The 14,362-nt window shown below is 49.9% G+C and overlaps 5 protein-coding genes across 5 annotated transcripts; 2 read left to right on the top strand and 3 right to left on the bottom strand.

The window, feature by feature from the left end:
- Nucleotides 1-536: 536 nt before the first annotated feature.
- On the bottom strand, nt 537-2,667 carry BDP81DRAFT_488093 (uncharacterized protein). The gene is made up of 4 exons (XM_060595237.1): nt 2,244-2,667; nt 1,828-2,147; nt 1,494-1,646; nt 537-1,416 (listed from the first exon to the last, which is right to left on the bottom strand). The coding sequence occupies exons 1-4, from the start codon at nt 2,516-2,518 to the stop codon at nt 554-556; spliced, it is 1,611 nt and encodes a 536-aa protein (XP_060452537.1). The 5' UTR covers nt 2,519-2,667; the 3' UTR covers nt 537-553.
- A 1,069-nt stretch (nt 2,668-3,736) lies between these two features.
- Nucleotides 3,737-6,499, top strand: BDP81DRAFT_414930 (uncharacterized protein). Its single transcript, XM_060589406.1, has 5 exons — nt 3,737-4,054; nt 4,129-4,632; nt 4,690-4,884; nt 4,950-5,218; nt 5,275-6,499. Exons 1-5 carry the CDS (start codon nt 3,876-3,878, stop codon nt 6,075-6,077), a joined length of 1,950 nt encoding a protein of 649 aa, XP_060452538.1. The 5' UTR covers nt 3,737-3,875; the 3' UTR covers nt 6,078-6,499.
- Nucleotides 6,500-6,507: 8 nt separating this feature from the next.
- On the top strand, nt 6,508-8,625 carry BDP81DRAFT_414933 (beta-lactamase/transpeptidase-like protein). Its single transcript, XM_060589407.1, has 3 exons — nt 6,508-7,128; nt 7,185-7,485; nt 7,535-8,625. Exons 1-3 carry the CDS (start codon nt 6,570-6,572, stop codon nt 8,310-8,312), a joined length of 1,638 nt encoding a protein of 545 aa, XP_060452539.1. The 5' UTR covers nt 6,508-6,569; the 3' UTR covers nt 8,313-8,625.
- Nucleotides 8,626-9,555: 930 nt separating this feature from the next.
- BDP81DRAFT_477818 (glutathione S-transferase) lies at nt 9,556-11,215 on the bottom strand. The gene is made up of 4 exons (XM_060594832.1): nt 10,784-11,215; nt 10,404-10,654; nt 9,783-10,135; nt 9,556-9,732 (listed from the first exon to the last, which is right to left on the bottom strand). Exons 1-3 carry the CDS (start codon nt 11,141-11,143, stop codon nt 10,024-10,026), a joined length of 723 nt encoding a protein of 240 aa, XP_060452540.1. The 5' UTR covers nt 11,144-11,215; the 3' UTR covers nt 9,556-9,732; nt 9,783-10,023.
- A 1,147-nt stretch (nt 11,216-12,362) lies between these two features.
- BDP81DRAFT_305969 (FAD-binding monooxygenase) lies at nt 12,363-13,807 on the bottom strand (the record flags this gene model as incomplete). Its single annotated transcript, XM_060583227.1, has 4 exons — nt 12,363-12,539; nt 12,598-13,235; nt 13,347-13,479; nt 13,700-13,807. 4 exons carry the CDS (start codon nt 13,805-13,807, stop codon nt 12,363-12,365), a joined length of 1,056 nt encoding a protein of 351 aa, XP_060452541.1.
- Nucleotides 13,808-14,362: the final 555 nt, after the last annotated feature.

Here is a 14,362-nt window from a genome sequence, read left to right on the forward strand (position 1 = left end):
CCCTGCGTAGTAGCATCGAAGTGATCGAACAAAAAAAATCTGTTTCTGATTTTTCCGTGGATTGAAGCAGAGCAGCCGGAATGTGGCATTCGATAACAGAACAGCGCCACCCGTTTGAAGGCTTCGTGTCAAGTTGGGGTGCTGACGCAGGGTGGAAGCTCTCAGAGGCCAACTGCAGTTAGGGGTAGAATGATGAATTACTGAAATCTGCTCCTCCCTCGACGTGTACTCCCTGCGCTGTATATATATATCTGAGCTGCTCCTTTGTTGCTTGGACTCCTTACTACCTCTAACTAGCCCCTATCCGGGAGGGCTCTGACACTTCGAAGGAGTCGAAATTCCCAAGACATGTATTCATTTCTGTTTTGGATGAAGCGTTGTTCAAAAATTCCTTGACTGAGCGATGTGCAAAATTGATTCCCATAGGCAACTCATTCTCAAGTTGAACAAGTCCTTTGCAAAACCCATTTACCCTCCTCCAGGAACGCTGCAACTCTTTGATCAACTGCAAGTCGTACTCCTTTTCTGATGAGTATCGACCGTCTTCCTGGTGCTAAAAGGCGGAGAAAAGTTCTGGATAGGGAATTCCCTGTGATTCCTCGATCATAGCCGCTCCCCATACTGTGATTGTCATAAGATCAGAACGATTGTCGGTCTGAGCTCGTAGCAACACAGCGAGGACTTGGTAGGCCCGTCTTTGATCTCTAGCCGTCAATGAGTGCAGTATGTGGGCAAACAAATCGTTGATCTCCTCAGGAAGCTGGTTGATTTGCTGTATCAGATTTTCCGGATCGTTCCCGTTCGCAATTTGTTCCCGAATGTCTTTGGCGACAACAGCAGTCCAGAAGAAGATACCCTGTGCTTTCTCAACAATAGCCTTGCTAATAGAAGCAAGGATATCGTCATCTTCAATCCCTTGCAACTTGCCACTGACATACAGAGCCATGTGCCGTTTGGTTAAGTCGTGCAGGCAGATTGTCTGCTGCGGCGGGGCCATCTCAGAGAATGCGTTCAGCGGACGGCTGGCAACACAAATCTTGACGTTCCCAGAACTGGGGGTAGACCAGCTGTAGAGTCGTTTTGTCAGATCGAGATGAGAACATTCTGTCATTTCTTGTAGCTCGTCCAGGCCGTCGACAAATAGAGAAAACCTGTAATGCCGACTCGGGCCGGTGTCTTGTAACAGTCTGTCAAGCCCCTGCAAGGCTTCAGAGGGAGAGATATGCATCCGTTCTCCATGCAGCCGAAGGGAGGTGTGCGCCTTTTCCCAGAGTGAAGAAAAAGCATGGGCTCTAAGCTCAGGATGAGCTGAGAGGACTTCATGGAGCAGTCCAAGATACAGGCCAGAAATGGACTTTTGTTGCTCGCTTCCAGAGTTCCAAAAGAAGAACTTGGCGCATATCAAAGTCTTATAGCCTAGTTATAGGATAATTAGAATATTGTTTGAATGACAGGGAAACTTTATGATCAAGCTGTGAAGAATAGCAACTTACCTGCCCAAGTTTCAAGCAGCTTTTGAGTCTCATGATTGCTGGCTACCATCTTCATCAAGGTCGACTTGCCAGCGCCAAGCTTAGCCGAGAAGTGAAATACCCCACTGCCTGAAGACAACCACTGTGTGAGCTGGTGTCGGATACCGCGACGCTCTTTGCAAGCCGAGAAGCATTGTGATGCCGGATTTTGTTCTGAGCGGAGGGCAACATCTCCAGCGATGTGCGGAGGCTTACCGCCGCCATCTACCGTGCATATCGCAGGCGCTTTCTCTTCCGCAGTAGTAGATGTCGTTCCTATGTTGGGATCTGCAACTTCGATGCTTCTGCTCTTTACTCTTCAATGAAGATTCCTTTTGCTGGCGATTCGGGCAGTCGGCATTACACCTCTCGTCAAGCTTGTCGGACAAAATCCACCTGAACGTCTTTTTATGTGCTTCGCAGACCATGTCATAATGATGGTACATAGTGTCGAATCGAAGGCCTTGAAGGATGGAAACCTGAGCCAAATGTTCAAGCCTTATTTCGGACACGCGAACAAGCTTCTCGACGTTTTCCTTTACAGAGTCGCTGAGACTGCAGAGGTGGACCCCGGCCCGTAATTTCTCGATGACGCTTTCAATCTCCTGAAGTCGAGCAGAATTATCTCTTGCGTCTCTGACTTAAAGGTTGAGTTCTGTGATGGTCTGCTGACTGAGGTGTTCAAAAAAGTCAGTGATATTAGATCTCATGTCTCTGGAAGGGTGAATGGACCTAGTCAAGTCGATGAGCTGCAATTGGATCCGGCTGCGGTACGAGGCGAGTCGAGCCTCCAATGCAAGCATATCCTCTCGGTAGAACGCCCTCTTCCAAATCGAATAGTAAGTTTGAAGAATGGAAGACGTGTCTTGAGGCCGTATCCTCTCGATTAGCGTAAGAATCTTGCCCGCCGCTATGTCGCATTCGTTTGCCAAGTCGCAGAGATCTTGTTCGCTGTCAGCGAGGCTCCTGGGACCTTTGACTTGGAGTCTGTCCGAGAAATCGTGCATTTCTTTGGCAGCTTTCTCTAGGCTCTTGGTTTCTTCATCGAGGCCCGATGGCGATTTGTAGATTTTTTGGCTTCTCTAAGGCTTTTGACGCCAACATCTATAAAGGCCAAGATGTTTGCCGCCAGCCCGAAGCCTGTCACCGGATCCATCTAAGATCTCTGATTGCGGGTGGCAACTCGCAAAGTTATGATGATAATATGCCAACCAAATGATCTAGCTGTAATGATTTCTTGGAAATGGGCCTGTAGGAGGGACATCTGTCTAGGTTTATATTCACTTTTGTGATTGCATGTAGTTGTCGCGGAACCGTGGCAGTCCTAAGTTGACATCGGTCAGTATCCGCGCAGAGTCATGGCTTAGGCCATATCTCTGGGCACAATTGTGAGATAGCACAGAGACGTAGCAAACAAAATCGTCGATTCCTTTGACAGTATAGTGAATGACGAGAGTTTTAGATAGTTGATCGTACAGTACTTTGTTGAAGAAGATGAGAAGCTTTGAAAAATGCTCGCGCTCGGTGGTAACTCCAATTGGGCAGCAGAAACTCAAGCTATAGGTTACGTCGCTTCAGATGTATGACTGGCTTTCCATCACAATCAACCATCAAGTGTCATCTTATTTACGACCGTGTACTATGGATGATCATTTTTCGCGAAGATTCCAGTCTGAGTAAGTTTGATGAGCTGAAAAGTAGTCCACATTACGAGGTGGTTGGAATCCTACCTTGCGGTGTGTTGACCATCGACCCAGAGCATTGACAATCTTACCACGTCAGGTTTCAAAAGCTTCGGGATTGGCTGGCAATATGACTTTCCTGCTACTGGATTCTTCCGTCAATTCACTGCAACGCTGCGATTGCGCTGGTGATGTGAACTGCTCTCTGACTGGCCAAGAAATGATCGAATCGACAAGAAGACGACCTGCTAGTCTCATCACACCGCGGTAAAAAAGGCTTCCGTGCAGTCGATCAGCCTTGATTTAGTGGATCGCGTTCCTCTCAGAGTTTAGTGATGGAGTTTTAGTCTGGCCTAGCTCAGGAATCTAAGCCACCGCAGACCCCTGCACCGTTGGATCGGACATTAAACACTCGGCTGTGTCGGCGGCGTCGACCCCGTTCACAATCTCGCTGGGAACAGATTAATGTCTCTCTGGCCACCCCCCGACTTATCGACCCCGTGTCCGTACGCCAATTCAACTCTTTTCACCCCGTGTCCGTAGCGATGCTGCTTCGTCCACGACCGTTTGGCTAACCACACCGAGGACCTCCGAACCGCCTAGCCCCCTTCCCTTCCCTCCTCCGCGTTGCGCCGCCGCCGCCGCCCCTCCGTCAGCACGTATCCCATTGTGTGTCTGCGTCATGGAGTCTCGCCAACGCAGTCCAACCCCGCTTTTGAAGACGTGTCGCACATGCGCCCACGCCAAAATCAAGTGCGATCGTTCACAGGACTCCAACGTCTGCGATAGATGTCTCCGGCTGGGCAAAGAGTGCACATATGCTGTGGCCCGCGGGAGGAAGCCGCCCGGGCCGCGTTCCAGGTAGTTCTCACAAGTTTCCTTGTCCAATGTCGGGCGGTTGCCGTCAAGAACTGACGCGAGAGACGGCACAAAAGGACCAACAAGCTGCTGCAGGTCCCGGAGAGGCCGGCCCAACCTGCCCAACCCGTGACCGAAAGTCCTTCCGGCTCTGAAAGCCTTACGCCCGATCAAAGCCGGACCCCTCCGCAACCTGCTGCCTCATCTGGTATTTCATCCACCCAACAGCCCCGAACCGGTGATGCCGGTCCAGCCGGTCCAAGCCTTGGCAGCGGCGCTGATGACCCGTTCGAGGCCGGCCAACTTTCTATCGACAAAGGACAGAAGCTCCTCGAGAGGTTTCGTACCAGGTTGACGCCTCACTTTCCATTCATCATCATCCCAGCATCAGAAAATGTGAACTCTTTGAGACAGTTAAGGCCAGCCCTGTTGCTTGGCCTTCTCGCTGTTTCGTCATACGATGATGTCCGGCTGCAGCGAGCGCTGGGTCAGATGTTCAACGACCTCATCGCGGCCCGTTTGGTGAGGGGTGACTTTGCCTGTCTCGACGTACTCCAGGGCCTCCTCGTCCATCTCGCCTGGTAATGCGAAACTGCACTAGCCCTCCCTCCATGTCCCTGGCACTAACCTCGTCCCAGGGCCCACTTCCAACCAAGGCCGAAGAGATACTCACAGCATCTTCATCTAGCTACGAGCATAGTGTCTGATCTGCGTTTCGATAGGCCAAAGAATCCAAAGCGCTGGAATGTTGAAGGGATGAGCACTTCACAAGACTATGTCGATTCTTTGGACGAACGTAGAACGTTCCTTGGGACGTATTATCTCTCTTCCTGGTATGTCTGCCAAGTCACCAATTCCCACAAGCTCCTACATTGGGCTAATATTCGTATTCTCATAGCACAAGTATCGTGCTCCAGAAGCTTCGCATAGTCACCCTTTCCAGTTACATCACCGAAACTGCCGAAAGACTAGCGGAGATCTCTGAGTACCCCACTGATCAGTACCTCCCGTACATCATTAGCCTACAACGGCTAGCAGAAGACATTGATGACATCGTGAAGAACGAGTCGACGCTGGATCCTATGCAGATTCAAGCTGCAGTGTCAGAAGCCAAGGAAAGGGTCGACGCGTTCAAGGAAGGGTTGACCTTCGCTCTCGGCGATTGTCGTGAGTAGATTGCCCGTACCTTTCAGTCTGAGTAGGCAACTAATCATTCCTCATAGCAATCTTGGTACCTCAGTTGCACACAATTCAGCTCTGCCTGAATCAGCTGTCTCTGCCAGAGACGCCTTTCGGTCTCATCAACCCGCAAAATGCCCCAATGCAGCGGTTCATCGCAGGTTTGTCCGAGAGCATAGTATCGGCCAAATCTCTCGTCAGTGTCCTCCTCCATACGCCTCATGGACAAGAGGTCTACTTTCCAAACATAGTCTGGGTAATGCTGCATTGTGGCTTCACTCTAGCTGCTCGGCTGGATCTTCTAGCTGCAGATCCCAGGGTAGGGTTCATGGCGGAGCACCTCAGGCAGTTTGCAGACATTGGACACACTATCCGCCAGGTCGTGCTAAGGCTCGACGCTGCGAGTTCACCAGAACTTGACGACAGAGGCGACCGCGACAGTTTCTATCACTTTGCGATTCGGGCAAAACGTGTCGAGAAGTTTTACCTACAGGCACAAAGTCAGGCTACTGCTGCCCAACAACAAGAAATATCGCCCCATATTATCCACGCCAGCCTGCCAGGGTCTACTGCAGGATTTACGACGATGGGCACACCAAGCTCCGATTTTTCGAACCAAAATCCAAGCCTGGATTACACAGTCGCGTCCTCCATATTCTCGCAGAATATGGTGCCGTCGGGCGGAAACGTCGCGTACCCGGACTTTTCTATGGCCAACACGGCGACACTGGTCTCAAACCCCGATTTCGTCATGGATACCCTCTCCTTCTTACCAGAATCTTTCATTCCTTTCAGAGGTTGGGGCAGCGGTATGGGCAGCGAGCACAGTGGCGGAGCGCAGTTTTAGTGCAATCCTTTTGAAAATGAGAGGGAGCAGCAGCAATTTAATGGTTTTAAGTGACGATTACGGCGGGGTCGGACACGGACTCGGATACGGACTTTGAACATTCTACCTCTACGTAGTATTGGCAACCGGAATTATTGTCTGCCGAAGCGAGCAACGTTTTTTGCAGGCGGGAGAAAACTAGTGTCAATCCACGTGATTATCAATAGAGGATCGGTGTATCTTCAGTTGTTGCTTTAACAATACTGCCTGAACTCGGTAGGCTAGAGAAGTGCTGCGTGCGTGGCCTCCGTGTCCGTAGTTGGGTAGGCTGCCTACTTACTTACTGCCACACGGACAGCGAGTCGTCATCGAGAGGCATTGAGAAATGGTATATAACACAGTCAAAGTCCGTAGTGAAGATGAAGAATAGAATTCAGTATCGCCATCTCATATCGGAAACCCTTCTTGCTTCAAATCATACATCTCCTGATACATCACTAGAATTAATCCATCATGCGCCAAAACCTGCTATCAGTTCCTTCAGCAGTAGCTTCCCTGTCTCTGATTCCGGGAATTCTTGCAGCAAACCCTGTATACCAGCCATGCCCCCTCTTGAGAGCTTACTATCCTATGCCGACCATCGACAAGAACGCTGAAGCTGTCAAATCGTTCACCAAAGACTTTACCACGCTGTTTGATCAGCTTGTAAAAGCGGGCGGGTCCGAAGACTTTGGTGAGATCACACCTAATACCACTTCCTTTTCAGTGGTCTTGTTCTCGGGCACAGATGAGGCCGAAGAAGATCCCGTGTTCTTTGAGTATCATTACACAGCCCCCGAAGCCCCGCAGAACTCGACTCTGCATTCCAACACGGTCTTTCCCCTAGGCACTCTTACTCAGCTCTTCACCGTCTACGCATGGCTCGTGGAGGTTGGGGATGAGCAATGGGGGAAGTCCATCACGGAATATCTGCCAGAGCTCAGAGATGTTACCACGGATGGAATGAGAGTCAAATGGGACGATATAACTGTTGGGTCACTGGCAGGTCACCTGTCCGGACTGGCGAGAGAATGTGAGTTTGAGAATGATGTACTCTGGCGCGTTTAGAGGCTAAGTACTTCTCCTCAGCTTATGCTTGTGTTCTGGGCAAATCTTGCGGTCGTAATGAGTTCATTGAGAAGTTCAGCAATGAACCACCCCTTTTCCTACCTGACACTACGCCCATTATCTCAAACGCTGCATTCCAGCTATTAGCCCTGGCACTGGAGGCAAACAAAGCTGAAGGTAGCGGGAACACGGTATTCGACATCATTCTCGCGGCTAGTGTACTTGAACCCCTAAATATGACGAACAGCGGTCTTTTGTCATCAATAAAAGATGCCAAGGTGTTTGCTCGGGATCTAAACGTCTCAGCTATCGGAGAACCAGCGTAAGTGTCTCTTTTTGTGTCTTACTCGCTCAAGACTAATTTTTGGCAGCGCTCTCTCGATGCTTTCCACCACCTCGGATCTTGCACGCGCTGGCCACGCCATGCTCAGCTCTCGTCTAATATCACCTGTCGCCACTCGTCGTTGGCTGCAGCCGGTGGCCGACACATCAAACATTCGCAATGGCGTCGGCCGGCCGTGGGAAATCTACCACGCTGGTCAATATGCCAATAGTTCCATCCTGGATGTCTTCACCAAGACTGGTCTGATAGGACACTACGCCAGCTATTTTGGCTTAGCCCCTGACTTCAATGCCGGCTTTGCCATCCTCGCGCACGACACCGAGGCAGCCCGCGGTCCGGATCTGAATGTCTACGCTGACATCATCTCGCTTGCTGTCGTACAGCTACAAAAATTCGCTGCAGCTGAGATGGCGGCGCGTTATGTCGGCACTTTCGATGGTCTGGGAGGACTTGCCACTTTCAACACTTCGCGCGACGGGCCTGGGTTACTTGTTTCGACCTTAAAGGCTGGAGAGGCTGATCTCCGTGCTCAGATTGCTGAAGTTGCGGGCATCAAGCTGGAGAACCTGGACTTCCGTTTGTATCCGAGTAACGTCGGTACCAAGACTCAACACCAATTTGGGGCGGTCTTTCAGGACAAGAGTGCACCAGTCGACATGGGCACGCCGACTTGCATTACTTGGCAAGACGTTGACTCCCTGGGGTCAAGTGTGGACGTCCGATTGGTTTTCACTATTGACGCATCTGGCAGGGCTGCCAATGTTACTTTGAACGGCGGTTCGCTGTCATTGGCTAGATCAGCTTGAGATATGGGATGAGTTCGGGTTTCTGGATTATGTCTTTGGTATTCAGTCTATTGTTCACAAACCAGTTTTCTTCAGATAGTAACATGCTTCTCCTCTCAAACTGCACCCATATCAAGAAAGCTTTTACTCCAGAAGAGCGATACTGTCCGAGGACTGTGATCGTCTTAGGTATGCCCTACCTAGGTTGGCGAATAAAGCAGGAGGGGCAGACAGAAATATTGAGTCTATATGGTATTATCTCATCGAGTGCCACTTGACGCCATTTTCGCCAAAGCCCCAAAATACCCATTATTTACACTTTATTACCCCGCATTTAAAGGGGTACTTAACAATACGTCACTTATCCCTATGCTCTTTTGCCTATTGTCACGGGCTGGAGCCCAGTTGAGATCTCCGGCCTTGTGTTACGACCCAACATGAAGACCAGGGCGTGCCCCGCTGACGCCTAGCGGCTACGGCGCATCATATATGCAGGACGGGACGGAACATTGGGGAAACCCCAGGAACGGAAGAACTATGGTACAAGTCACGTGATGATAAGAGATATGATAAGGGATAAGGATATGTTGGATATTCGACATATCCAACCGAGTCAAGGATATGTTGGATATTCGGCATATCCAACATATCCAGACAAAGTGGACTGTTCAGCACTGTTCATTTAGGATCGGACTTGTATATAAGGATGGACTCGAGCTGGGCTCTAGGACAGACTTTCCATAGCTTCTTCAGCAATTAACTTCGTATCAGGATTAACATCCGCTTTCAGCTACTACCTTGACAAGACTACGATTGATGACCGAAGCCTTACCTACCCTTACGATTGACAGACATAGCTTCCCTGAAGCTATCCCCGACTACGATTACTGTTACCAGTTCCGCAGCCTCAACTTCTGCAAACTACCCCTACGACTAGCTGGCCGTAACACTTATCTGGGATTTTATAGTCTCGGGTGGTCGGATCACTGATCGGTCCTGCCAGACTCGGAGTCGAAGTAGCGATCATGGCTCTTTGCGTGGCGTATTCCGGTCCGGAGTGGGTCCCGACAATCTATTTCACCGGCGGACGCTTCCCGAAGCGGAAGGACAGCACCTTATTAAGCCCCGCATGTGCGTCAGGGAATTTGGGAACCGACTCGTATAAGAACGACGATCGTTTCCTCCTTGATGAATACTAACTTCGACCTACTCACGTTCAACCTATTTCTACAGTCTTTCTCGTCAAGATGCAGTTCACTCAACTCCTCTTCGCGATCGTGTAAGTGTAGCTTCCGCGTGGGTACATGTACCTTTCATGCGAGCTTCTCTGACGCCAAACTCAATAATAGCCCGTTCATCGGTGTGTCGCAAGCCATTCTTTGCTCGTGCGATGGCAGCACAACTGCATCAATCACTTGCTGCCCTGACATTCAGAAATGGAGTATGTAGTGTTTATTCCAAGGCTACTTAAATATGACTGACCCGTTGTAGATGGCTATGAATGTGAGCCAGCTGATCGTCAAGCCTACACCGATTGCTGTGCGGATCAGTTCTCCACTACGACCTTCTGCAGAGATGGTAGCGTTTAAGCTGGTTGAACATATGTGGTCTTCCTGATATATTATTTGGCATAAAAACAATTACAACTCAAAGTCTCAAGCAAATTAGTTGACGTGCTGGTTGTGATCCAAGTGGTATTTGTTCCCCAAAGCCATATTTCTTTCTGGATCCCTCACGCATCTTCGTCCCACAAAGCATACTCCTCAAAATAGACGTTATGGATTCTCTTTGCATAGTCGACCAAGACAGGGAAACTCATGATGACACCTTTACTATCCGGAGCCCTATCATCAAACATGTTAGTCAGTTCTTCGTGTATAGCATCGTACTGGAATGGTGGGACCTACGCTGCACACCCCAGGTGTTAAGGGCCCAGCCCTCGTGTGGCCACGTAGGGGTGATTTCTGTATATAGAATCTAAGCTGACGAGAAGAGATTTACAAGCGGAGCTTCCGCGGAGGTGGAGCGTAGGCGTAATGGAGCCCGCGTGGTCAATCGTGGCAGAATATCCCGGCGCTGGCCCGGATCCATTAATCGGGTCCAGCCCGTAACACCAGGCCTGAGGAAATGAAGCCAAAGACAGTCGCATCCGCCTCAGAGGGACTCTTGCCACCCAAAACCCAAAATGGGGTCTGAATATCAGGAGCTGTAAGGCGAGCCTCGCTCAAAAGTGCGTTAACATGCCCCCAAACATCCCGACGGAATCCTGCAAGCTCTTCGCTGGAGAAACGACCAGTGTCTTGGCCATAAAGAGTCCGAGTCACGCCACGATAGACAAGGAGACCAATGAGGGGTTGAATTGGCTATAGGATTGCCCCCATTACACCTGAACGCATGGTTTCGTAGTTGTCGTGCCATCTCTCCGAGCTCTGTTATGCGAAGAAGGATTCGTAAGCATATTGGTAATACCTCAGACGATTCCGCTCACTTACTTGGTAGAAGGCTAGCTTATCCTCGAGAAGGGCGCGGATGGCAGCATCTTGAGCCCTGACGACTGGTGAGAGGGATTCGTTCAGGTCTGGGCAAACATCATCGTCGATGAGTCGTTGGATTATGAGGCTGGTATCACTCAAGTTCGTTGGTTGATCTTGATTGGGGTGGGTGATCTCGATGTAGGGTAATTTACCACGGGGTAATTTGCTCATTGAACCTTGGTCGATGCGGAACTGGAGCTTGGCGAATCGAAGGCGCGCTTCAAGCTTTGTGACAAATGGTGACCACACATAGGTATTAGAAACTGGGAATCCTCGATATAGCACGAGATGAAGCTGGCTTTTGACTGGCGTAGACATGTTAAGACTAGCAATATGGTAGTTGATTGATATGTTCAATGTTCTGTCAGATAGAGATCAGTGATGAGATGAAGATGAGATGAGATTGATAAATTCGGTTGAGAAGAATACGAGAATATCGCATAGATATATATCCTGTCCTCCGGCTTCTGTTCGGACTCTTTTTGCTTTTTGCTGCTGAATGAGGCTTGTCTGCCTAATCGGACCCGATTGAAACGCCGCTGAGTGCGGCACAGCGGCCGTTCGGACTACGGGGTGGACCTGCGCCGTTGAGCCGTGATCATTACCCGCGCGGGTCGGACACGCTTACGGTAGCATACCATGCCTAAAACGAACTTACGAGCAAAAAGATGTACACATGTCTGACACTCAGCCGGAATGCCACTTGAATTGCCATTGAAATTACTCTGAAAAAGAGCGTGCGTTTTTGAAGCCTCCGGGCTTGAAATCCGATCAGACCACTCAGAGGCGCATTCGAATGGCGACAAAGCTTATACCCAGCGTCAAAAGGCTGAGACAAAAACATGTTTTAAAAGTCGCAGATCCAAGTGCCAAAGCCATATGTACCTAATGGTAGCGGGATTCTCGATGATCTGGAGCGACTGGATGATTCGGATGACACATCGTCGACATATATTTGCCAGCCGTTCCCCCAGACCGTCTTTAAACAGCGCCAGGATTTAAGCGTTGACTCATCGGGGAGCAAGCAGTACGCCCAGACTAGCTAAGATCAAGTGGTCCCCACGAAGTAGGGTTCTTCTCTCTCTTGAGATGATATAATCGACTCAAGTATCTAGGCCGACTTGATGGCACAAATAAGGTGGATCTAGAGCGACTGGAAGGCAGACGTGATATTCGAATGGTGTACGTGTACACAGCATCACTTGGACCCAACACGATGCGATTCTCAAGAAGGCAGGATACAAAGCGAGCGTGGCTACAAGCTTGCGTTGACGCACAACAGCCCAGGGCTAATGAGCGTTGGGCCCATCAGAATGCTTTGGCCATGTCCCTTATTCTCGTCGGCCAGAAGTTCTCCATCATGTCAACCCATCGTGCGAATGACGGGCTTGAAGTATCACTCAAGCAACGGAAGAACCAGTCATCTTGTTCCCCGGCTTGAATTCGCAATCTTTTCTGTTCATCAGATTTATTAGCACGATTCTTTTTGTCTCCAAGGAGAATTTGAGGGATGGCTGGGGCAGTGTTGTCAATGCAATCAACTTACCCAGGAAGAAACTGAATCAATGAAGAATTGGAAGACCTGACGTCGCTCATCCGAGTACATCGTCAAGATCGGGTCGACAGGTTTGCCGTCTTTCAAGACCAGGATGAGAGCATCGCTAAGAGCAACAGATTCCATTAAACAATTGCTCAGACCCAAGCCGCCAATGACCTGTTATGCAAAGATCAGCTCAAATAGACCTGCTTGGATGTTGATCACCATCTCCTACATTGTTCACATGTGCGGTGTCACCAGCCAAAAGGCATCTCCCTCGCCTCAGATTGGACGCCAAACGCTGGTGGATAGTGTACGTCGCTGCTCTGTCGATCTTGTATGTAAAAGGACGTGGTCCAGCCCAAGCGCGCTGGTAATGGTGTGAGATGTATTCTTCAGAAAGGAGCTCTGCCTCAGTCTTGGTCTTGAGCTCTTCGGGGTCAACTGCAAAAGTAAGTCTCCACTTCGTCACCTCGCCTTTCACGGGTGGTGTAAGAGGAGTGATGATGGTGTAATGCACCGGCTCCATTAAGATTGTTGTCGTGACGGGGCTATCTTCTGTGTTTTGCAGCCAGACATCTGTCGCAATGAGCTTCTCGGGCCAAGTGTGTCCAGGAAAGGATATTCCGAGCAAGGACCTAGTCTTGGACCTGTTTCCATCTGAGCCCACAAGAAACGAAGCAGTGTGCTCCTCCACTTGCTCAGTTTTGACGTCTTTGACTGCTATCGTAACGACTTCGGATCCGTCGGTGCCATCTTTGAGGATCGAAACCAACTCTTTATTAAACAGAACTTGGACCCGTCCTGTCTCAGTTGCCTTTTCCATTAAGACTTTGGTGAGCTCCGGTTGCGCCATGTTGAGCATGCTGATTGCTGGAGGCCTGCCTGGCGGGCCGATTGGGTCATGCTTTGGGTCTTTCGGGAATGACCCTACAATGTTGCCAGGTTTTTTCCCGCCCTCCCCATCAGAAATGGGAGGTAGACGGATGTCAAGGCCAGTACTTCGGAAACCGCCGCCCTTGATGATGGCATCCCAGATTCCGGCTTCTGCTAGAGCAAACTGAGGCTGAGGATAAAACATGCAGGCCCTAGGAAGCTGAGAGAGCCCGCTGTCTTTCTCCAGTATTGTCGGATTGGAAGTCCAATTCGGCCGCGAGTAGGGGCAGAGCATGGGCCACCTCTAGGGGGTACACTCAGACCTCGACTACCCACTCAACCTCCGGTTGGAATCTCCCTTCTACTCCTTACGCAGAATCAATCAATACACAGATATTGATACTTCGTCAGACCCAGGACCCTACGGTTCAAACCAACTTCCCTGTGAAAGGAATACCAACAAGTATAGTGACGCTGACACCTGCTTGGCCTAGACGTAAAGCGGCGAAAAGTCCTACAGGACCCGCGCCGACGATCAGGACATCAGGATTAAGTGGTAAAGATCCCATAGTGTCGCGAATATGATGGAAAGAGCCAGTATTTGACAATATAGGTAGAGTAGCCACTTTTTGGTGTAGGATACTAGCTGATGGTACTAGAACCAGGAATGTTCACATCTGTTATTGGAGGCTTCAACGATTCTTATACCTGGGTTCAATACAGAAAGTCTTCTAGTCCGTAATTTTGAATACTGTGGTAAATAAGGCGTAATTGCTGGTCGGCAATTACGGATTCGTTTTTGTACGACAAATACTCTTTCACATGGTCGATAATGTGAGAGGCCAGGATTGGCGTATGGCCATTGCTACATGAGGGTTGAATGCCGAAACCCCCTTTGGCCAGTGTGATTGTCATATTCCGGGTTTAGTTGTGGGGAATGCGATGCCGACTTACGCAACGAGTGTACAGCTTTTGGTTTGAGACAGGCCACACTTTCTTCGCCGAAGTTGCATGCATTTGTCAGCGGACCGCTCGGCATCGAATTAGGCCCCGAGATTCTCAAAAGAGAAGTTAGAACTTAGAGAACCACCCCGGAACGCCGTAGTCTCGGGCCCTCGGCTACA

The sequence above is a fragment of the Colletotrichum phormii genome (genome assembly GCF_030913505.1).
Source record: "Colletotrichum phormii strain CBS 102054 chromosome Unknown BDP81scaffold_1, whole genome shotgun sequence".
Taxonomy (NCBI): Eukaryota; Fungi; Ascomycota; class Sordariomycetes; order Glomerellales; family Glomerellaceae; genus Colletotrichum; species Colletotrichum phormii.